The sequence below is a fragment of the Oryctolagus cuniculus genome, chromosome 6, assembly GCF_964237555.1.
Source record: "Oryctolagus cuniculus chromosome 6, mOryCun1.1, whole genome shotgun sequence".
Taxonomy (NCBI): Eukaryota; Metazoa; Chordata; class Mammalia; order Lagomorpha; family Leporidae; genus Oryctolagus; species Oryctolagus cuniculus.
Window position 1 is genome coordinate 56,779,016 of NC_091437.1, and position 24,995 is coordinate 56,804,010.

At 44.3% G+C, this 24,995-nt stretch overlaps 2 protein-coding genes across 4 annotated transcripts in view; one reads left to right on the top strand and one right to left on the bottom strand.

Moving 5' to 3' along the window:
* Nucleotides 1–24,995, top strand: part of DOCK2 (dedicator of cytokinesis 2) — a 464,436-nt gene that overhangs the window by 246,729 nt on the left and 192,712 nt on the right. The window lies entirely within an intron of this gene.
* Nucleotides 671–18,593, bottom strand: INSYN2B (inhibitory synaptic factor family member 2B). Its single transcript, XM_017341249.3, has 3 exons — nucleotides 17,129–18,593; nucleotides 15,998–16,072; nucleotides 671–1,002 (listed from the first exon to the last, which is right to left on the bottom strand). The coding sequence occupies exons 1-3, from the start codon at nucleotides 18,451–18,453 to the stop codon at nucleotides 816–818; spliced, it is 1,587 nt and encodes a 528-aa protein (XP_017196738.1). The 5' UTR covers nucleotides 18,454–18,593; the 3' UTR covers nucleotides 671–815.

The window sequence follows — 24,995 nt, forward strand, 5'->3', positions numbered from 1 at the left end:
ATGAAATGTGGAATCCTAGAGATTAAACCCAAACCAGATTCTATCTAGTGGCTAGGCAGTTTCAAGCACTGGGCAGAGACTTGTGATGCTCTGGAACAGCCACAACCACTGAAACACTTTTTGAATGCCCATCGCACAGGACAGCCACACCAAAAGTTCCTTACACCCTGGGGTGACCTTAGTCCATCACAGAGAGGAAGGCCCATTCAGCATGAATGACAACTCCTTGACTTGGGATCAAGGAGCTGATTAAAATGAAGATGACCCCAACACAACAGGGTGATCTTGCATCTCTATGCCCTGCCCACTTCTTTTGTGCTTATGTACACTGATATGCTAGAAAACTGCCATTTTATCTAATTTATTTTCTGGAGTACCTTCTTATAACCCTCCTCTGTTTTTCTGCTCTGTGCAACACTTTAATCTTTTCTTTGGGGTTGATGAGCTCAAGATAAGAAGCAATTGTTGATATTATGGAGGTTCTGGAAGGTGCAGTGGGGGGTTTGCTTGTAGTGGGAATCTGAACTCACAGACCAGGAGGCGGCTTGGATGTGAGTGATGGAGAACTCGCTAAGTGATCATCCCAGCATCGAGGAAGTCCTCAGCCAGCCCTGGCATGCCCTGGGGTTAGGTTGGTGATCAGTTGTCCAGCAGCAGCTCTACCAGCTCCAAGACTCTCCTGGTTTGCAGGTGAAGTGGCTTGAAGCCCAGGGCCTTCGCAGAGGAGCAGAGAGGCCCTTGAGGGCAGTGGTTCCCCACCTCAGGGAGATACATGGAGGAACATGGGGAAGGCAGAACAGATGGTCCCAACCAGCTCAGATCCACCAGAAGCATTTCTTCTTCACCTTCTTGGTTTTCCGCCTTAAGTCCTGTTTCTCAGGGGCCGGGGGTTCTGCTGGGGACTTTGGTGGAGGAGATGCCTCCTCAGTTGGTTCCGCTTCCTCCAGACTCTGCAGAACTTCATGGAACCTGCCTTCCTGCTGCCGAAAGTCATACTCTACACTGAAAAACAAAGAGTGGGAGGAAGGAAAGTAAATTCATACCAGTGTGGACCGATTTAGCAACAGCAAGTGCCCAGTTGGCATGGGCTTTAAGATCAAGTCCCAGATCCTTAGTTACCTACTGGCTATGTGATGTTAGCAAGGCTTCACCACCTCTCAGAAACTCTAGTTGGTCATTTGTTGAATTGGCACCTGTAACACCTTCCTCATGGGGTTGTTATTAAGTGTAAATGAGACACGTACCGCGGCAGCCTAATGGTAGATGAATGTTCAGTAATTCTGCCTCCAGAGTCTCTCCTGCATTTATTTAAAGCTTCTCATTTGATAATATTTTTGCACATTTGTACACAAATCTGCCTCATTATTACAGTGTTAAATAATACTGAGGAATATACAATAAAGCTGACAGTTCAGTTTCCTCATCTGTGAAATAGAGATAATAATAGCACCTTTTTATAAAGGCTTTCTTTGTGATTAACACAAGGGTATTTTAAAAAGTTCATAGTTGGGGCTGGCGCTATGTCACAGTGGGTGGGATAAGCCGCTGCCTGCAGCACTGGCATCCCATATGGTCACCGGTTCAAGCCATGGCTGCTCCAGTTCTTATTGATCTCCCTGTTAATACCCTGGAAAAAAGCAGTGTAAGATGGCCTAAGTCCATGGGCCCCTGCCATCCATCTAGGAGACCCAGAAGAAGCTCCTGGTTCCTGACTTCAGCCTGGCCCTGCCCCAGCTGTTGAGGCCACCTGGAGAGTGAATCAGAGGATGGAAGATCTCTCTCTCTTTCTCTCTCTGTTTGTCTTTCCCTCTCTCTTTGAAACTTGGCCTTTCAAATAAATAAATATATCTTTAAAAAAATTATGTAGAAAATCAAATTAAAAGATAAATTTATGTTGGTACAAAAATTTTTGAAATTTATGTGAAGTGTTTTCATGACTTTTTTGAAGATCTTTTATTTGCACTTTTTCTTAAAAAATTTTTTTGTATCCAAATGAATTTATCTTTTAATTCTTTTTTCCATGAACTTTTCAAAGTACCCTCATAGGTATAAAATGAGATAATATCCACAAAGTGCTCATAATGGTGTTTGGCATAGAGCAAGCCCACTATGTATATTAGCTCCCATTACTGTTTTTATTATCATTGTTAACATTATTACTACTAATATATTGTGACTTGCCTTTAGAATTGCTTTTCAACTCAACAATGTGTCTTGGGAGCTTTAACATTGCTCACTGAAGATATATTTCAATATTCCTCCGTTGATGGGCAGTTCCAACTTATATTTTTAATGCTATTTTACTCATGTGTATTGGACATTGATATGTGTAATGCCAGACCCCATTGTACTGTATTGACTACCACAAAACCTCAAAGGTCTGTGAGGTGAACAAGAAGCCTTTGGGGCCAGGGTCCCCAGAGGGCATGGGAGTTGGATTGGGAGCAGAAGGTCTGGCCTGTGAGGAGTGAGCACTGAGTTCTCGCCCTGACTTCTGCATCCCTGGAAATCAGGCTCATAGACCTTCCTGGCTGCTTCAGTGTCTCTCTGCTCAGTCTCCCCAGAACCTCTCAAGGGCTGGGACAGAAAGAAGGAACCCAGCTAGACATCATGCAGGCTGTGCACTGGCTCCCTCTGCCCTGATTGTCTTCTTTTCTCCCCAGCAGATTAACTTACAGAGCAGTTGTCAATGGCGGGCTCCTTATAAAAAATGCCCTTAAGCGTTAGATGTGTTTGTTGCCTGGTTTCCTACCAGAGCTCTCAGGAGGCTCAAGGATGAGAGCCAGTGTGGGAGTGCAAAGTGGAGAAGTGTGGAGTCATGAAAACAGCACGAGTTGCTTGTTTAGCCAGAAAGATGCTGAAACGTTGTTTATAGAAGAACTGAAGTCTCCATGCTGGTTTGGTATGCAGAATGACTGGCAGAAGCCTTTATACCCAGTGAGGACTAGAAAGTGGCCATGGTTCGAGGGACACTGGTCCTTGTCCACTATTCCATGTCACTTCCCGGGTTCAGAATTAGTGCTCTGAAAAGGTAAATTGTGACTGCTTGTGTGACTAATGAAGCCCCCAAAGGTGTTGCTCACAAAACACTCTGAAATGAAGGAGATAGGCCTCAAACATCAGAAGAGAGAGGTGGCCTGTTCTATAGCCAGATTGATAGGGGGGCCAGTTCTTGGGGTGTGCTAGAGGAGGGTATCTAATTGTCTCTGTACTTTTGATAAGCTTCACCTAGATTTTTTTCTCCCTCAGTTATTCTCTTTCTGGTCCTCCCTGTAACCCTCTATAGGGACATACTCCTGACTGGGTTAACTGCATAATGGATTAAGCATAAGCTGTATTTTTTGAGGCAAAGCTCTATGAGCAATTAACTGTGAGGTCTTACACGAGTCATTTCCTATTTTCAAGCCACAGTGTCCTCAGCTTCAAAATGAGCACAGTACCTACTTGTAAGATTGCAGTGAGTTTTGAATGACATATGTGTGTACTATGTACAGCATAAAGTAGGCACTCAGTATTTAGCCAGTCATTCAACAAACATTCATTGAGCTAGGAAAGAATTGTCTCCTGCAAACTGTGCATTGCACCAAGAAAATAACATAATGCAATGAAGCATAAATTCTGATTCCCCACCCCCTGCAGGTACTACGAGAATGCATGGTTCACAAGTAGGAAACATCCATAATGACAGTTCTCCTAGGTCCCTACCTTGGGTTTACATTGATCTTCATCATAGAGTACCACATAGAAGTAGACTGAGTGCCCTCCGCTCGTTCTAGGATTCACCAAAACTATCTGGTACAGAACATTCCCTCCCTCCCTCCCTCCCTCCTCCCTCCCTCCCTCCCTTCCTCCCTCTTGCTCTGAGCCTGATACTGTGCTGGGTTCCAAGGAAATAATAAGCTAGATGAACCCGGATGCTGTCCTTGTGGCTCTTCCTAGTCTTCAAGATAGGTGACTAAAAAAGCAATTTCTTTCCAAATAAGCTTCACATTCTGCTCAACTATTCCTTCTTTCCAGTTCTTCATCTTTGTGCTCTAAGCAAATTATATGAATGTACACATCATGTATCAGCTGTTTTCCTCTCCTTATACGTGAATCATCTCTGCTTCATAATCCAAACAAATAACAACAAATCACCTGAATCTGTCCAGATGTACAAGTGTTCTGATAACTGTTAGAAAAAAATAGTGTTGTGGGTGATTCCAGAATGTATATAGAACTGGCAGGCCCAGGCAGAAAGCAGTCAGGAGGCAGAATGTAAACTATATCTCATAATCACAACTGGAAGTACAGCCCAGCATAGATACAGAGCAAGGACTTTAAGTTGAACACTGCTGGGTTTGAACCCAGGCCACACCATTTGCTGGCCAGATGACTGCTGGTGAAGTTTCTTTTATTACTCGGCTGAATGTGGGGTTATAACAGCTACCTCACTGGATGGTTGTACAGATGAGAGACAATAACATGAAATCACCTTGTCTGGGGCCCATTCTCTGCCCACTCCACTCTTGTTATCTAAGTCCTTTGTCTTCATATCTTAGGGGCTGCATGCCTCATCTCCTTGCTATGCCTTCTAATTGTACACCTTGTCAGCAGCATTGCTCCTCAACCCTCCCCTCAATGTATATTCAGGGAAGAATATCCTCTTTATATCTCTATGGAAACACAGCAGGGTTCCATTATAATCATTGGGATTTAGGGAGCCCTTCCACCCCCTACTCCTTGATCTTGACAGTTTAACGGGGATTGAAAGTGACTTTCTTTTCAAGGCCAGGCAAATAGCAGAATATAGAGAAGTGTGTGCACTTTGCAAAGAAATTGATTAATGTGTTTTAGGCCAAAGCAATTTATTAACATAAAGGAAAATTGTCACATTTCTTCTTATTCATCCGTTTGACAAACTACTGTTTAGTTTGGAGGAGAGGTGGAGGAGTGTGTTTTGCCCTGGTGGCAGCTGCCTTCTAAATGGGGAAGGGACCGTGCCCCTGCCTATTTGCCTTTCTTCTTCAGACTGATGGGGAAGAGGAGAGCCCATCAGCTGAATACTTAGCCAACCCACACTATGCTCAGCAACTACTTGAAAAGAAGAGTAAGTTGCCAACTTGGTGAGAATTCCAGTAAATTCTGAACAGAAGGTTTGTACATTCTGAGGATGGACTCTGCTTTGGATTTCAGCCCAGGAATCAAGGCAGTGATAACTTTTCAACCTTGCCTCCTCTTTCGCACTACCTTTTGCACTTCTTACCCTGCCATTCTTACCTTTTTTTACTATCCACATTCCGTCTAAATTCTGTATTTCATGCAAGATCACAAGGAGGAAGACAAGTGTTGAATACTTAGTTTATGCAGATCCCTGGCTCATGGTGGGGGACACATAGTAGTCAAGATGTTGTTAAGAGGCAGGGCTCATGCAGCAGCCATAAAAATGATCCCTAGAATTCAAGGTGTGGGGTTTGATCCTCCAGAGGACGTGTGGGACAAATGACCCATGTACCAGGGAAGCCCAGTTCACTGTCTGGGAAGCCCTGGAGCCCTTCCTATCCAAGGATATGTCTGAGCACAATGTCACATTGCATCTAGAAAGTAAACCTGGAGTGGATGAGAACTTTAAGATTTCCCTCTTGATGGCCCCTCACTAATCTAGCTGACAGATCAATGCTCCAAATATCACACTAGGTGAAAAGCAGAAGGACGTTTTTCTAGGTAAGTGGAAGCAGCACGAGCCCTAAGTCATGGTGTGCCTGGAAGAAGAAACAGTGAGGAGCAGATAGCAAAAAATAGGTAGATACATAAATATATAAGCCAAGAACAGAGCTAGATTATAGGTGCAGGATCTTGGCAGGACAAGCTGCAGTTGCGTGAGCCAAAAGGAGATAAAAGTTTATATAGGAACAAACAAATACAAGAAACCTCCTACCTTTATATAACACTTTTAAAATTATAAAACACTGCAGATCTGTGTTTTTATTTTATCCTCCAAGATAGCTCAGGAAGGGGGCAGCACTGTGGTACAGTGGTTTAGGCTGCTGCCTGCAGCACTGGCATCCCATACAGGTGCCGGTTTGAGTCCTTACTGCTCCGCTTCTGATCCAGCTCCCTGCTAATGCACCTAGGAAACCAGCAGAAGATGGCCCAACTACTTGAGCTCATGTACCCACATGGGAGACACAGATCAAGTTCCTGGCTTCTGGCTTCAGCGTGGCCCAGCCCTGGTCCTACTTACCTCATGTTGGGCATTAGGAATTCACATGTGAATTTTGGGAATGTGGCCCAAACATCCATTCAAAGGCACCTGGCTTCCTGACTCCCAGTCCTTTGTTTTTGCTGTTTGAAGAGGGATGACATGTTTCAGCCAAGGGCCTGGCCCCTTTGAGGGTCTTATTCTAAGGTGAAGAAGCAGCAAGAAAGAACCTGGACCACATTAGATTACACATGGTAATTTAAGTGGGCAATAATAATAATAAGAATGACTGTCATTTATCGAATGAACTTTGCATGCCAGACACTAGGCTACAAGTGTAAGTTATTTGTCTTATACGACTCATAGCTCCACAAGATAGAAATACCTTCATTTCACAAGTAAGGAAACCGAGGCAAAGAGAGGTTAACTATTTAGTAACCAAGGGCACATAGGAACAAGTGACAGCACCAAGGTTTGAACCCAAATCTTGTTTAGCCTCAAAGCTTGACACTAAGGTGTACTATGCTGAAATAATACAGTAATCTCTATCAATGTGAGATCCTGATTGCAAATGGTTTGTGTGTATTTTGGGGGAGGGTTGACCAAGGGCTGATGTTCCTGGGTAACCCCATAGACCTCAATGGAACCAGACCCAACCTGAACTTGGCTGCATTGGGGATCATTTATGGGCTAACTGACCAGCCTACTCTGTAATATCCTTTCTAGATTTGAGGGCAGCCTTAACAGTGAGTGTGCACTCCCAGAGAAGATGTCCACCACTTTGGCGGCATCTTATTCCAGGTCATATCTGAATTCAGCAGGCTAGAGTCAGGGGTTAGCTACTAATATTTCTAATGAGCAGGTGAGCATTGCCCTTTTATAAAGTGTTGATGGGTCACTGCCTCGTCCAAGCAAGTTGGCTGAGAAATGAGTGCTCGTGGTATCTCCCCAGGAATAAAACATCTTTCATTTTATTTGCTCCTTCTTTCTTGTCTCTCATTGGAGCATTTCTGTGGTCCCCATCTGCACAGAGCCCAGGTACAACACAGATTTATTGACCTCATGCAGTGTTCTTTCTTATTGAATGAGCTGTAAGAACTGATGGCTGCTGTGAAGGTGGTTTGGTTCCTGCACACGTGGATAAATCACACCACTTTGGGAAGTGCTCTAGGGGAGGATTACAGGCTGACAAACAGGAACTTTGGGGTATGCTTTCCCTCTCAATTCTGAAAGGGATATTGTTCCTAAAACTTTCTCCTAATGATCAGTTGGTTCATTGTCCAGAATACCCCTTCTTAAGGCATCGATATGCTAGCAAATCCTCGTAGAAACACAGGTCCTCTTCGTGGCACACCAATAAGCAAGGCCAAGCCGCAGAAATCTCCCCTGCTGATCACTCCCTTTGAAAGATAACTGTGTTCTGGGTTCTGTGGCTCTGTGACAAGAAAGTCTGCATGTTAAGCCTGGAGAAAAGAGTAGGTTATCTCAGAGAAATGTCACATATGTAGTCACTGAATATACAAGATTAAAAGAGAGGAAGGGACAGGAGAATCTCCTGAAACGAGGAGTTATGTTTTAGCCCTGGCTCCACTGGATCTTGGACAAATCACTTAACCCCTCTGAGTCTCATTTTCCTCATCTGTAAATTGGGGACAGAATTCTCCCCACATTTTAGAGTCATTGGGAGCCTGAAATGAGGTAATGCATGCATGTACAGTATTTAGCAAACTACTTGGCAAAGTGTCTAGTTTAACAAATGTTAATTATTATCACATTAATTTGATGGAAAAATAAAGACTGGGCCATTCTGTGGTCAGCTGTGGCTCCTGTGCCAGCAGCCACCTATTTGTTATTCCTGTGGAACCCTCAACTTGCTTGATTTTATATTTATGGAATGTGTCATCCTTTTAAGCTATTAATACATTTGAATAGGTTTCTTTTTTTTTATTGCAGATAAATTGCTGATGCTGTAAATCCTCCTTCTTTTCCCCTTACACTTTAGGGAGGAGAATAAATGGACAAAGCCTCCAAGAGAAGCAGGGAATAGGACAAGTACATGTACCTGTTAGAGAAATTCCTACCCATACCCCAGACTCTATGGCTATGTCCCAAAACAGACAATGTAAGGAGACAACATAAGCTATGCTTGTGGTTGGTTGGTTGGGGTGCTGGTGATACTGCTATGACTTTCACGTTAGAGCATTTGAAATAGGATTGCTCAGTCTGTATTGGATTTTGATGAAGGCTGCAAATGCATCAGTGATGACCAGAAAGATCTGCTGTGTGCTTCATAATTATCTTGCAGTGTGGACCTCATTGCTGGATGGAGAGAAGCTGAAAGACTGTGGCTCTCACAAGTTTACCTGGCTCTACTCTGGGAGAGCATCAAAAGCAGACAAAAGGAAAATACTAAATAATTTAAGTAGCAAGCTGGTTGCTAAACCCAGAGGACTGAGTGCATATTGCAATTTCTAGTGAAATGCCTTTTTCTCTGGTTAGGTAATAGCTTTAAGTGGCAGTCACGGCCAACGCCCTGTGGCCAAACAGCTTACAATAGAAGGAAACTCAAAGAAGGGCTCTCAGCACTACATGACCTCAGGTGGCTTACTAGCTCCCCAGAGCCTCTCTCTCTCCTAGGGAAGTTGATGTCCTTGTTTTTCTCCTGTAGGATGCATGTTGAGGCTCTGGCCCATGTTCCAGGGAGCCTCCTCATCGTATGGTCTCAGTGCCAAAACTGCGAGGGGGAAACACCAGGAATGAAAATTCTAGTTTCTAGATACAAAGGGAGGCTCTTGCAGCAGATTTTCTTTTGAATATTTTCCTTTTGAATATCCAGAAGTTCTGCTCAGTCCGATGCACGTGGATTTTAACAGCAGAGGCATTGGTAATGATGAAAAAGCAAGCGGAGGTGGTTTGCAGAGTTTGAGGATAGGAGAGATTGGCTGAGGAGGACTGGGGCCATGTTTAGATTCATGCCCTGCCTTGGCTCACAAGCCAAGGAAATGACTGAATTCCTCTCCCAAAGGGTATGTGATGGTAATGGGCAACACTTGGCATACCCATCCCTGCCAGGTGTCTACAATCCATCCTCCAGGACTCACCAGGAGCAGCGCCTCACATGGGGGCTTTTGGCCAAGGAGCAGAATTGGACTTAATTGGTCTTAATTGGAGGAGAAATGTCAGCCTGGATTGCCCATCAGTTCCTGATCTCCAATAGGGCCCGAGGAGCTGGAAACGTAGGAAGAATGAAAAGCTGCAGATGAATCCCGAAGTACAGTGGCCTGAGAGAGGCTCACTTTCTCTTCTCACTGGAAACAGGAGATATCCGAAGGCACACTCACTCCAAGAAAAATCCCGTGTTCTCTGTCTCCCCTTTCCTTTGCCTCCATTCTCACCTGCACCCTGCTTGTATAATTAGCTGTATCTATGCCTAACCCTAAAATCAAAGCCAAGCACAAAGGTAACTCATCTTTCCACGAATGCATTTGAAACAATAGCTATTCTCTGGGCTATTTGATAAGCAAGAATTTTCCACTCATCTTCCAAGATCCTGAGTTTACCTAATTCATTGATCCTCAAGCCTCCTTGAAATCAGACTTTCTCAGGTGACTTGCTTCAGCTGCAGGTTCCTATCCTCTACCCACCCCTCTGATCTGTCAGGTCTGTGGGTAAAGCCTAGTAACCACTACGAATGGAGACCCGGGGGATCTGGCACAGCTGGTCTGTGATTAGGCTTTGAGGATATATATGGGCCCTGCACTGTCAACACAAAGCTTCACCATGCCCTTGATTGAGTAGAATTCAAGCACTGATACCCATCGAATGGGTCTGGCCTCTGTGGCTGGCAGGAAGACAAAGCTGAGTTCCATGATTCTAGTGTTGCCACTGCCAATTAAGAGTTGCAGAATAATTCTGAAAATGCCTCACATCTCTCAACTTCAATCACCTAACCTGAATATTGTGCAAGTGCCTGACCCTGTCCAAACCTCAGTACCTTTATATGTAGAAGGGAAGTACTCTAGCTTTTCTCATATGTTTGTAAGGATTAAGTGTGAAACTAAAAGGTACTTAAAATGACCACAAAATAATAGATGCTTATTAAGTGGTAGCTCTCCTCTTATTTCTCTCCTTTTAATTGTATCCCAACAGATCTTTGCCCTCAGCTGTTGTAGTTGTAAAAATTATCAAAGACACATACACTGACCTCCAGTTAGATGTGAGTAGTTTGTGAATTATAAGAATTTGATCTAAAGGTATTCATTTCCTATTGCTGCTGAAACAAATTAACAAGAAGCTGATGACTTAACACAAATTTTATTCTAACAGTTTTGGAGGTCAGAAGTTCTGCATAGACGATGCATCCCTTGCTTTTGCCGGGTTTTAGGGACTTCCCACTTTTTTGTTTTGTGACTGCACCATTTTTATCTCTGCCATTGTCATTGTATCTCTGTCTCCGATTTTCCTACTTTCCCCTCTCCCTTACAAGAATCCCTGTGACTAGATGTACCCACTCAGAGACAATCCAGGCTACTCTCCAATCTCACATCTTGAACTAATCACATCTACAATGTCCCTTTGACCATATGAGGTCACATCTTCATAGTGCCCCCAAGTTAGGATGGGGACATACTGGTCTTTCCTACTACCCTGGGTTTTGTGTGGTATGGCAAGAAAACATGCAAGTCTAATGCTTTAATCCCCCTCCCATGGGGACATTTCAGGAGCTACTTTAGTCAGGCTGGACTTTGCCTCTCTCACCACAGCCTGTGCAGAAATACTGGGCATGATGTTGGATTAGGACCCATTAGGAACAAGGATCTCAATGACCTGTGAAAAGTTCAATATGCTGCCTGAGTCAGCAGAGGAAGAATTGATTAGGTTCCATTTTGTTGAATGTATTTTAAAATTGAAATTCCATGGATTACATTCAGTCATGATTTGATTCAGTTCAAAAGTACCTACTGAGGATGTGTGCCATGGAAACTGCCTTTCCATGATAAGAACATTTAACTAATCAAGGCCCTCTCTGTTCTCACCCAATGGTAGGAATGCACAAAAACGGTTACAATAACTTTACTTTGGGGGCATCCTAACAGTTCTCTCACGTCTCCTCTGCTTTTCATTCCTCCTCCAGTCAATATACTGGTTCCTTTCTTTGACAAGAATCGCTAGAGCATTAACTACATATTAGATGCTGGCCCATGACTTTGAGATGCTGACCATTTCCTGGAGGAAAGAAACTCATAAATCCTGCATTAGGATGCAGCAGGATCAATGGTAGAGGAATGTGAATGGCCAAGAGTCCTCCCTCAGAAAGCGTAGAAGGTTGTCCAGGGAACTGGTTTTCCTGGTAAGAGTAGGCAGTGTCCACATAATGCAGTTCAGAAAAGACATTCCAGAAAAGGGAGGGAATTTATGCAAAGGCACTGAGGCTTGAGCAGCTTCCAGCTGGATAGTTCCCTGTGCCTGGATAGCAGCTGGGGACTCCGCAGGTAAAAAGGTGGGCATTCAAGGGGCCTTGAGAAGTGAAAGGAGACAACAGGAACCAGGACAGGATTGTTTAACAGGGAAGTGACAAGACCACATGAAGGATTACATGGGATAGGGTAGAAGGGAACAGTGACCAAAAAAACCAATTAACATTCAAGACACAAATGATGAGGGTCTTTGTTGAACCAGAGGCAGAGGAGTTGGAGTGAAGGGGCTGGATTTAGCACGTAGAATCAGCAGCCAATATGATGTGTGTTGCGAAGGAGAAGAAGTCAGTGTGCCAGTGGGTTCTTACTGGAGTCATCTCATGGTCAATGTTGTTGGGGAAAATAACAAATGCAGGAAGAGAGCTAATTTTGTGCAGAGAAATCACAAGTGTGTTTTTGGATGTAGAGAATTAAGTGGAAAAGTGCTGAATTAATGGGAAATTATATAAATGTGCGTGTACCTTGAGACTGAGGTAGAGCGATGTGGGTGCCACAGAAACAAAAACTGTGAGAACAGTTGGAGCAAAAGAAAGAAGCTAGGCATGAGGAGAGGAACGACTGATTTGGTTGAACCCCAGACAGTGAACAGCTCTTCTGTTTCTTTCTCTGCTCCCTAGCGCCTTTCAAGTTTACGTGGGCAACCCCTCCCTCACCCCTCGACAATGCTGAGCTTGTGGTGTCTCGCCTGTATCTCCATTCCCTAAGTAACATGCTTGGGTGTTAGATGAAAAATTCTTCTGGGAAAGACTTTCCATTATTTCTCCTTCAAACCTGGGAACATTTTACAACAAAATCAAACTGCTTTTTCCAGAAAAGAAATGCATGATCCGTGTAGTCAAAGTCCTCCAAAGAGGCTCTGCTGACTCTATTTTTAGAGTGAATGGAAGATCAAGTGCAGAGAGATATGGCTGGAGGAACAGAGAACAGGCTGAAAGAAGGAGGAGGAGGGAGGGGGCTGGAGACGCCTCACGCCCTTGAGAAGAAGAGGAAAAGAAGACAGTTCTGGCGGGCGCCATTTTCCAAACTTCACCACTCGTTCACCACCTTTGTAGTTTTAGTGAGGTTCCCCAGCACATCTGCACAATTATTTACTTCACCTTCTTCCTCTAATTCACCTTTTAAGCTTTATAATAAAAACTATACAGAGCAGGCAATCACACTTTTGAGCATGGAGACCCACATCAGTTTCCAAAAAATATGTAAGAGGATTAATTTTAAAAGTTGAAAATTCCCATAAAAAATTAAAAATCATCACATTCCAGCTAGGTATTGTTACTTGCCAAAGGTGTGAACCTGAAACCCATTCTGTCTTCACGAAGAAATACGGTAAGCAAGCATTAGAAAGGTTTTAAAGACATTGTAGCAGCAAACTCAGATTTCCCCTTCTAGGTGTTCAGAGGCTTAAGATACATTTGAAAAGAGAATAATTTTCTCAGTGAGTCATTCAGTGTTATTTAATCTGGGTTATCACTGATGGCATTCACTCAACTCACCCCATCTTCCCAGGATTCATGCTAAGGAGAAGGAAGAACAGTGAATGGGGACCTAACAACCTGGGAGCACCTCTGGTTTTGACCAAAATCTGCACTCCCTGTCCCTTGCAGTCTATAGCAGTTAAACAAAACAAAATGGAAAACCAAAAAAACAAACTTCAAAGGAGTCCTTTCTCACTGGTCTATGGAAAACGCTGGAAACCCCAGAGAGCCACGCAGGGAATTGCTGGGCCTCGGTGTTGGCCCCACGTGTCTTGATACAAACAAGCAGCAGAGCCATAGCCCTGGGCTGATGGGGCCTGTGGGAAACACCACTTAGAAAACCTTATGTGTTGCTAACTTGGCAGCAATCTCTCCGGAGAAGGAGACCCAGTGAGCAAGCCATCATGTGCCCGTGTGCTTTATGTACAGTGACGTGCACTGGGCCCATCCATCACTGTGGAGAGAGACTGAAGCTTAACAAGGCCTGGGGATGAGTATTCCACATCACTTATTCATTAGCTTCTAAGATCTGACTTTCCAGGACACAGCGCAAGTTTGAAGTCATTTGAAATGTTAAAAAAAAAAATGACAACTCTCATCTTCCCCCTGTTACTATGACAGGAATGTTGTTCTGATCTCTTTGCTTTCATCAAATTAATTGCCCGTTCTTTCACTGTGCTTTGGATACAAGGAAATAGTTGCTGTCTGGGAGAACAGTCTGGCTTTGAATGGCAATGAAGGAGTCATGCAGACAATGCGTGTTCTTCTGGAAAGGGAGGAGTGCACGATGGTGGGCTAACCTGTCTGGGGGATGTATCTCCATTTAGAATGTTTACTTGGGATGTTTAAGTGAGTTCTAGAAAAACGAAAACATTTTCAGACTTGTTGGAAGGTCATAGTTTAGCCAGATATCATTGCTTTTCATTCAGCTTAGACTCTTAGAATGTCAGAACTAGAACAGGCCTTTGGGAACATCTACATAAAGGCTCTCAGTGCTCAGATGAGGGAACTCGGAGTCCAGAAATGACTTGCCTGAGGCCAGGTCATGCAACTCACAGCAGACTAAGAAGTAACCCCTGCCCTTTTTACTTCCATAAGCCAAATTAAAAAATCATTTGAAGGTAATAGAAGATACATCCTCTGGCTGCAGAAGAGATGAGAGTCTATCCAAAATGCAAATGGAGTTTAGTTCAAATTAATTTTTCTTGTTTATGATGAATAGTTTTTTGTTCTCCCTAGCTGTCTAGACATCTGATAATTTTTATTCTCCTGGTGATTAGAAAATTCACTTAAGGTCACAGACATAAATAAAGGAGCAAAAAGGCAAGAATTGATAAGACTTCCTACTTCCGCTTTCCAATGCTGCAGGCATTGGCCAAGATCCACTTTTCTGAGGAGGGACTTCACATTAAGGTGAAAGGCATTTTCTGTGTGCAGTCCTGTATCTTTGGTGAAGACTCCATATGAAGAGCTGACACTTTCAAAGAGAAAATGCCCATGACCCTGTCTAAGTATAAGCACCTCCTAACTTGCAGGTACCTGGTCCCTTATTAGGGTGAAATTTCAGGATTCTGCCAGAGAGGATCAGAAATTCTTTAAAGAAGACATAGGCAACCCAATTGGGCTGTACTTTGCTCAGGCTCTGCACTGCCATTTTTATTGAAGAGCGAAAAGCAATAGAGAAAGCAAAATGGTACATTTTTGTCAAACAAAATTAGATGTCATCAGCTGAAATGACTGCTTTTGACCACTTTTCACTGTGCCAACGAAAATGGGCTTCCAACTATGGGGGCATTGATCCTTCCCGTAATAACAGTAATGAGCCCTTGGATTTGTACAGGGGTTTGAAGTTACAAAAGGTATTCACCAATACTATCTCATTTGCTCCTCAAGGCAACTCTGAACAGTGATCGTTGTTCCCACTCTATGGATAAAGATATTGAGCCCATGTTATGGTAGCTGTCATGAGACTTGAAGGTTAGAACACAGATCTTGGAGGAGCGAGTGTTTAGCCTTGCAGTGAAGACAACCGTGCCTGATATCAGAGGGCTTTGGTTCAATTTCTGGTTCCCAAACCCTGGGAAGAAGCAGTGATGGATCAAATAACAGAGTTTCTGCCACCCATATGGGAGTTCTGGATTGAGTTCCCAGCTTCTGGCTTTGGGCAGTAAACCAGCTGATGGCTATCAAATTCAAAAACAAAAATAAAACTAAACTTAAAACCATGGATCTTTTGACTGCAAGTTTACCACTATATGCTGTGTCCCTTTTATCACTTACAAAAAAAAAAAAAATCAACTTTTTCTCAACAACCTCACCTTATTCCAGAAGGAAATTGTATACTTAAAATGAACACAAAATGCCCAGCACAGTTTTTAAGATGTAGTAGGTACTGGGTGTGGGAGAGCTACTGTTGAGGAAGAAGCAATGTCATAACATAATTACGATCAGGATTTGGGGTCAGAAAGATCTGCATGTGAGCCCCGAGTCTGGCCCCTTCTGTTCTGGGAAAATGCTCTACATGTGGTTGGCCCAGTGGATTAACTTCCCTGAGGATCAAAACATGCCCCTTGTAAAATGTAATTGTGCAATGATGCAAACCAGCAGGTAGGACTTACCATGAAGCCTGCACTTAGTGTTCAATGCGTGTAGGGATGATTAGATCAAAACGAGCTGCTCATGGACCTTGTAAGGAAGCAGAGTGATCCCTGCCTTAGAACCAGATGTTACCATTGCAAAAACAGCTTGTCTTTTAAGTCTCAGGTATCCAAAGGCCTCCTGTCTTTGCCTCTGCCTTGACTGTCTGCATTTCAGAGTTTATTAGCGTGTTCTGGGGACCCTCTGCCTCGACAGTGTCCAAGTACCTGTATATGATGCACGCCGTGTTCTGGCAGGTACTGCAATTGTTGAGATCTTGGCCCGTTCGATAAAAGTTGCGCCTGGAAGATAGAGCATTTGCTGGATAAATCCAGGGGCACAAGCCACATGGTACACATGCACTCTACCGGCTTGTCCCTTAGTCCCCACAGCACAGCATTCACGGAGCCCTGCCCACTACAAATAAAGCCTCCTGAGAGTCATGACAACAGGATGTCACATTTCTAGAGGGCTTCATGCATATTTAAACACTTGCAAGTTGGAGGGTTTTTTCATGCTGACCACAATGCTATGAGATGAGGGATTTTGCAAGTGAGTAGAAGGGAGATTATCAGAACTCTTGACCCTTTGTTCAGTGAATTTCTCTGCATCCCCGCAGTGCCTCCCTCTCATAATGCATTTCTGGTTCTGAACAGCAAATGCCAGTTAATTATTTCTGTCTTCTAGCCTTTTTGATGAGCTTTCGCCCTTGCTTCCTCTCAGTTTTTGGAGAGCACTTTCTGGAAGGATGAACATTCCTCACTCAAACAACTCACGCCCTCCTCCTCCCCAGACTGATGCTGAGTCACCCAGGAAAGCATTTTGTGATGTCTCTTCCCTTTGCATGATCATCTCATTTCAGTTGCTGTTAGGTAGTCAACAGTGGCCCAAGTGGTCAGTAGAGGGGAAGGTTAACAACAAGCTCAGTGGCTACTTCAGGTCCTTTGTGATAAATGCACACAGAACTAAAATAGCGGGCAAATGCAGAACTCACTAAGAGGATGGGGTAGAGGAAGCATCTGCCTGCTATCATGTTCCCCATTGTTTATTCATTTAGACTTTCATGTTTATAAAACTCATTTTTGATCCTGCTGCCTCAGCTCCCTTTCTGTAGTCTGTTCACACCTGGAGACAAAAACAAATTGCAGTGGAAACCCCTCCCCTGCCACATCCACTAAAGCCTGGAATTAAATGAAACCCAATCATAGCAAAAGCAGGTCATCCGTTATGATCTGGCACGGAACAGGACCTCACACATTTGGAGACATTTTACTAATGGAAACCAGTGCTCTTTCTCTGCCCCTGTCCTGGTAAATAAATTCACTCAGTTGGTTTTAATAGAGAGAAATTCACCTTACCCTTCGGTGAGAGCTCGGGCTTTCTCCAAGTCTTGAATTACATTCAAAAGGACTTTAATTTTCTCTTGGTTCGAGTGCAGAGATTCCTCCACGGATTGTAGACGGCCTTGGAGGTCGCAGAGTTCACCCCTTGCCAGGTGAATTTGATTAATGTCACTAATCTCCCTGTTGGTCTGAAGTTTGGCCGCGTTCCTTGGAAGAGAGGGTGGGGGGTGATCACTTCCCGGACAGTTTTCAAACACCGGGGTGTCTGACTCGGTGGGGTTTTTTGCCATCTGCTCCTGACACATGGGTGCAGATTTGGGTGCACTGTTAGTTTTGAGTGACCCTGGGTCCTGCTGACTGTTACTGGATGAAGGACAGTCGGGGGCTCTTGCTGGATGGCCTGGCTGGCTGTGGGAGCCTGGTGAAGGGGAGCTGTGAGTTCGTGGTGGGGAGCGAATGCACGTTTCCTTTGACTGATAGGACAGTGAGCCAAGGTCTTTGTCATCAGAGTTGTCTTTGGGCAAAAGCAATTCAGGTTGAAGTTTTCCTGTGCCTGATGTGTGATTGGCACCGCTGGTGGCATTTATGCAGGAGGGGGATCTTTCGGAATCCGATGGCAGCATCCTTCTCCCATCACTTGGACACATGTCAACCAAAGTGGGTATGGTGTTGCTCATTCCAGCTGACCTGTCTGGGCTGAAGGAAGGACTGTGATAAATATCATCTGGGACCTGAATAGCAGCTGTTGCTTTCTCGGAGGCCCTCCAAGTACCTCCTTCCAAGCATATGGTAACAGGCCCATTGCTTTGCACCTTGGACACTCTAGGGAGAAAGGGATGGGACATCTTGACTCTTTGAGGCCCATCCTCAAGATGCTGAGCCAGCCTTAGGTAGGCAAGATCAGGAGACACAATATCCTGTTCAGAGAGGTTGCCGTTGACCTGGATGGCACTTTGGGACGCTGTTGGCATTTCCACCAGAGACTTGCTGGCTGTGAGCTTCTTCCTTTTGAAAACTGGGAAATGCTTCCTGAGACTGGGAGAGGTCTGGATCGCCATGTTCCGAAAGCCCCCTGCCTTCTGGGGCCTGGGGAAGGAGAGCGAGTAGGTGGGGGGGTGATGGTGCCTGGCTGTCTGTGTCCTCCCCATCACAGCTGGGTCCTCAGGAGTTTGGACTTCGACCTCGGCTAGGCCAGTTGGATTCTTAGTGGTCCCATCTTCCTTGAATCTCACCTGCTGGGATTTGCTCCGACGGTGGTGAGGTTGTTTCACAAACTCCACTGACTCCAGGCTGTTACGCTTTAGAAGCACAGGTCTCACTTTCATATTTTGCTGGGCCATTGAGCCTCAGTGGGAAGGGATGGGACCATGTACTTGTCTTTGGCACATCTCCCTTAGGTCTTTGGAGCAGCATCTAATGATGGCATCTCAGACATGAAGAACTGCCGGCCCGGATGGATTCGTGCTCTTCTCTTAGAGTAGGAAACCCTGCCGGCCATTCCCAGCCTGTGGAGGCTACTTAGGAGCAATCCGTAATGCTTCCCCTGCAGTTAAAATATTATTTCATCGCAGTCATAACTGCTACATAGATAAACAATGAGTTAGGCTAACTATTAAACATCTGATCTACCCAGAGAGCTGGTAGACTGTTAATCAGGGGAGGCCGTCAGGCAGTTCTGATCCTGGAAGAAGCTTGCTGTCTTGAACAAAAAGACAACAAAAGTACCATTTAGGGGGATAGCGCCAGACTCACAATGTGTGAATTCCAAAAGAAATCTGCTACGTCTAGAACATACGGCTTCCTTTCCCGCAGCATCAATTGCCAACGTAAACCTACAAGAAACTTAAACACATCTTCTTGCCATAGCAAGTATATTGGTGGAGAAATAAATGACCCAGGGATCTGCTTCTTTGATGATGCCTAGCGCCCCCAAGGGAACCCCCCATTCTATATCAGCCAGAGCTTCCTTCTTAGGGGCCATTGTTTTCTTGCATGCTATTTCCCTCTCCTTCAGTGAGGGGAACTTATCTTCCTAAATAGCCTGACAGGCTTAGTCGGGTGTGACCAGGACAAGAGCGAGGCATCAGAGGGCATTCAGAAGTCAGAGTCCCGTCGTGGTGTCTTGGCTGAAGTTCCCACGTGGGCCAAGTGAGGCATGCCTGCAGCTTGGGGGATGCTGAGCACAGAGCCACAGCATTCACATGGTCTGAGACCAGGCAGTCCTTACAAGCAAGCAAGTGGTGCCTGAAAGGGAAAGAGACAACAGTCGCCCTTGAGAACATGGATCTGGCAGACCCGGGTTTCTCTCCAAATTCTTGCCTCCTCTCAGAGTATTGTTGAATGGAGGGCCTGGGAATAAATCGACCACACTGCCTGTCCCAGCTCACCTAATGAGCCAAGCATCTTGTGGGTACAGGAACTCGGAACAAAATACCTGTCTGTCTTCAGCCTTTCCCCCTCCCCTCCCAGGCATCATCCACCCAACTCCTGTTCCTCTGTGAAGTCCCAGCTTAAATGTCACTTCCATGGGGAGGCTTTAGAATGACTTTCCTCTCGTAGACATCCCTGGTGCTAGACCACATCTGATGTCCTATTGTACATTCTCATCTCATCCATCACAACACAAATTGTAGCCAACATGAAACAGTCGTTTGTGTTCACATTTGTTTGATGTGCTCCCTTCTCTTATGCAGGAGCTCAGGGGCTGGAGTGATCTCTTCCACTGCTTGGGTAGCCCTAGCCCTTCTTCCAGCTCCCTGCAGGTGCTCAGTGAACCTTTGTTCAAAGAGTGGGCGGCTGGACAAAGGGCAGGTCCTTTGGAAACAAAGGAGAGCCTGGGCACAGGGAGGGAAGAGGGTTGAGTATCCTGCCAGGGCACCAGCACCAGTGGATTCTCTTTGATGACTACAAGCTTCCTTAGAGACAGAATTTTCCCCTAATGTCTTCATTTTTTCTATTGCTTTTTGGGAGATTAATGTGCATGGTCTTCTCTGAGGAACATATACCTTGTAGCAACAACAGCTGCCATTTATTGAACACTTATTTTTACTGTGCTGTGGGCTTCACAGCTATTAATCATAGCAACCCGCATTTACCTAGTACTCACTAATGTGACAGGTGCTGTTCTAAGCACTTTCCTACTGTAACACTTTCACTCATTATACAGTTCCACAAAAGAGGATGCAATCATTGTCCCCATTTTACAGTTGGAGAAGCTGAGGCCCAGAAAGGTTGAGTAGCTTTCTTAAGGACATATACCTGGTAAAAAGCCAAAATCTACACCCAATCGGCCTGAGCCAAGACTCTGTGTTCTTAACCCTACACCACACTGCCTTTCTAGTATCATATTATCTCCTTTAGTCTTTACAAGTAATCTATGAGGTCTCATTATACCACTTAGATTGATGAGGAAACTGAAGCTTTAAGAGTATAAATACTCAATGGAGAAGCTGAAATTTGAACCCAAGAGCCTGTACTTCCAAAATGCATGTTCTCAGCCATGAGGTTTTGACTCTGTCCCCTTGAGACCTGCCTGGTATGTGGACAGATGATATTAATGACTTGAGTACAGGTTTAAAGATATCCAGTAGATACAGGGAACTTGGTCTTGCAATGGCAAAGCTTAACAAAGGATTTGCTACACGTCAGAGGGATCCTAACTGCCCTGGCCCACCTCATTTGAACAAGGGTTTTAAAAGAAAATAAGAATGATACAGTAGTCCCTAGGTATTTGGACTTATTTGCGAGAGTATTTGGCTGCAGGATCCAGCCTTATCATACAGACTCAAAGCCATGCTTCTCTAGTAAGGATCCTTTGTACCAAAAAAGAATGGGAATTGTTAGTCACATCCTCCACCCTGCCATTTGCAATACCATTCAGTGGGTACACCCTAAGCTTTGTCTCTCAGTCTTTTTAACATTTATTTATTTATATGAAAGACTCTCATCTATCTCATTTATTTATTTATATGAAACACTCTCATCTGCTGGCTCACTCCCCAAATGCCTGTAATAGTTGGGGCTGTGCCATTCCAAAGCCAAAGAGCCCAGACTGCAATCCAGGTCTCCTACATGGATGGTACATGGATGGCAAGGACCCACCCACTGAGCCCTTACCTGCTGCTCTTGCACGGTGGTTGCACTTTGGCAGGAAGATAGAATCAGAAGCAGGGCCAGTATTGAACCCAGGCACTGTGATATGGGATGAGGCATCCCAAGTGCTATCTATTTTTTTTTTTTTTTGACAGAGTGGACAGTGAGAGAGAGAGAGACAGAGAGAAAGGTCTTCCTTTGCCGTTGGTTCACCCTCCAATGGCCGCCGCGGCCGGCGCGCTGCGGCCGGCGCACCGCACTGATCCGATGGCAGGAGCCAGGAGCCAGGTGCTTTTCCTGGTCTCCCATGGGGTGCAGGGCCCAAGCACCTGGGCCATCCTCCACTGCACTCCCGGGCCACAGCAGAGGGCTGGCCTGGAAGAGGGGCAACCGGGACAGAATCCGGCACCCCGACCGGGACTAGAACCCGGTGTGCCGGCGCCGCTAGGCGGAGGATTAGCCTAGTGAGCCGCGGCGCCAGCCGCCAAGTGCTATCTTAACCAACACAGCAAACACCCACCCCTGTCTCCCAGTCTTCTGCTTTCAGCAGGAATGTGCTACACAATGCCCACATCTATTTTGTATTTCTTTGCTCCCAACTGCCTTGCAAGGTTCTGAGGACTAACCCAGCAGGGGTTTGGGAGTGGGTGGTAGGTCTGAAAGAGACAAGGATGCATCTCAGATGCTGATGAGTTTCCAAGTTGCCCTCAGTCGCTATAACTAGGTGTTTCTCACATTCTGAGGGCGCCTTAGAAATGGGTTCAAACCCTGTACCTTACTGGCTGAAGGACTTGGTGTTTTGTTTTTCTTTTTTTCATTTGTAAAATGGGGATGACTTTCATGGTACAGATTCACAGGTCTGATGAGTAGTCAGTAAGACAGTGTATACTCAGAGCCCAGCAGGCAATGAGCAGTCAGTGTGTTTCCATTATTGCTATTATTATTGCCATAATCATCTGCAGCCAAGCTTCTTGGTTGTTGATGCCAGAGTATATGCTTGTGTATATTTCTGGGGAGAGGGTCTATAGCTTTCAGTAGAGATCATAACTAAGCCCAAATGGCGGATGAACAACCATCAGCAGATTTTCCAAAGCAGGTAGAGCCACTGTTGAGCAGAGTTGGAGGAACCACTTCCCACTTAGCTTCTCTGTCTAGAAATCGCTGCTGGCCTCTGAGAGCTGTATCATCAGGTAACTCTCCGAGGAGGTGACTCTGCTGGTGCTAGGGTTCTGGTTGCTTTGCACATCTTTCCAAGCAACTGCATTTGGAAATCAGTTCTATATTTCAGAGATTTTGCTTAGGATTTTTAAGTCTAGAAGGATCCAGTAGTATATCCCCTTATTCCATGAGGAAGTCCTTTCTGCATCTTCCTCCTCAAGAATTAATCAAGTAATTAAACCGGCTTGGAGACTCTAGTGACAGGGAGCTCACTAGTGGGTCCCATAGTCAGTAGTAATTATTCTTATTAGCAGTAGCAAATGTGCATTGAAAACTTACTGTTAGTAACTGCTATATTAGCATTTGGTGTTTAACCTTCAAAATGACCCTTTCTCTAGGTTCACCATTTAGCAGAGTGCACAGTGGAGATCTGAGATGGTCAGGTGCCTGAAACTGTGAGGCTCATACCCTTTGCCCTCTTAGGAGAGAGCTTAAATATCTCTATGTCTATTCTCATGGATTTCCTTTCCTAATTCTTTGCCCCCTCCTTCTCTTTAACTGTTCCTTAGCACTTCATTCTGAGAATGTTAACTCTTGCAGGCCACAATTGTCTGGAGCTGGTTTTCATCAGCACTAAAGTCTGGTGGATGTTGATTAAGTGTCAGGCATTGTGATAGGTGGTTTTGCTCTTTTCCTTAATGCTTGTGACACTCTTAGAGGCAGGTGTATCAGTCTCCCATTTTATAAGTGGAGAAACCATGATGCAGAAGGTTAAGTAATTTGTTCCAAGTTGCTCACTTGGTAACTAGTAGAGCTAACATTTGAATCCAAGGTCTGGCCCTGGAGCACAGTCTAGGGTCTTCTCTGCCTTCTCTAGGATTAGGAATCATCTTTTTGTGCCACGTCTGGCAAGCAGGTTCCATCCACATTTCTCATCTGAAAGTCAGTCATTATTCTGCTTTTAACTCTGCCATTTCTTCAGGAAATATATATACCCTCTAGATGTTTTCTTTTGATCAGTAAAAACAGGTGGTTTCCTACTTATAAAAATTATATGTCCATTGTGAAAATTCAAATAATATATAAAAAAAAAAGATGTCACCTGCTCACCACCCAGAAAAAACCTTTAGTGAGCAACAGTTTTTGTCACATTCATCTAGGTGTCTTACTGTGCAGTACCTGCACATGCATTATATGACTGAACAGGTTAATGGACAGAAACTTTTCCCTGAGCAACCTAGAGAAAGTTCTATGTTTTGGCTCTAGGGTCATATCATGCTTTTAAGTGACTACCAGGATTATACTTTCCAGTGCCATGATTTTATTAAGTAGTATTGTTTGTAGATATTTGGGTTGTTTATAAATATTTTGTATTATTAATAACATCATAAATAACTTTTTAATGTTGACTTTGGAACGCTTATCTACTTCTTGGAATAAATTTCTAGAAGATGAATTAGTAGGTCAAAATATTTGTTCATATTACCACTTTATCACTTTTCCTTACAAAAAGTTCTACTAATGTACAACCGCACCATTACAGGGAGGCAAGGCATTGTCATCAGAGCATCTTTAGCACTGGGTGGTCAGTTTATGTTGATTTTTTGTCAATAAACTAGAAGAGAAAGTGCATCTCATAGCCTTACTATGGAATTTAAGACTGGACACTTTTTTCATGCACTTACTGATTTGACACTACATTTTGTTTAGGTAAGGAGTGAAACTGAAAATCTGGATAATCAAACTAATGTAGGAACTCTTCTGTCCTAGATGGCCTAGGAAGTTTAGGAAATAAAAAGTTAAAAAAATCGCATATTTATGTTTCATCTCTCCTAAAGCCCCTCATGACCTCTGAACAAATAGGTCCAGGGAGTATACCTGGCCCTCTGGAGGCCCTTGCATTTCATAGGACTCCTAATGGTAGGGATTTCCTGGACCTTGGTGGTAAGGGCTTGCTTAATTAATATCCTGGCCAGAGTCCAGAATTGCTCTCCAGAGGTGGCTGTAGCCACCCACTGTATAACCAGCAGCTGTGGGTTATTGCTGATCTTGGCAACATTTTGTCCTACTGCCTCTTGATTATTGACTAATTGAATACAAATAAACTGTTTATATTCTAGCTATGCCTTGATCCAATTCAGGTGGTCCTCTTGCAATCAAAGTCATATAAGTAGGTTTGGAAACTTTGAACACTGTCTCTGTAGGCTATTGACTGCAGGCTTTTTCCATTATGCACTCTCAGTTCTCTTTAGTGTATTTGGGTAACACAATGAGAGGTTAAGTGTATAGGCTTTTGCTTGGGATCAACCTGGACTAGAATCTTAAACTTTCTGACTGTTGACCTGGAACACCTGACTTGACTTTTGTAAAACCACTACTATTTCTAAAACAAACAAACAAACAAAAAACACGTAGTGTAGCTGGAGAATTAAATGACTCAGTCTGTTTAAAGTAATCAGTATTTTCAGTGTTAGATCATCAGAACCCAACTGGAAGCCTTGAGATACTTGTGGGTAGCTCTTGATCCCTTTAATTCTCCCTTGGGAGAGTAAAGTACAGGTAAGTCTAGTGACAAGACACTGTCTGAGATGTCTGTGATGTTTTGGTTTGATATTTGACTCTGGCTCCTGAC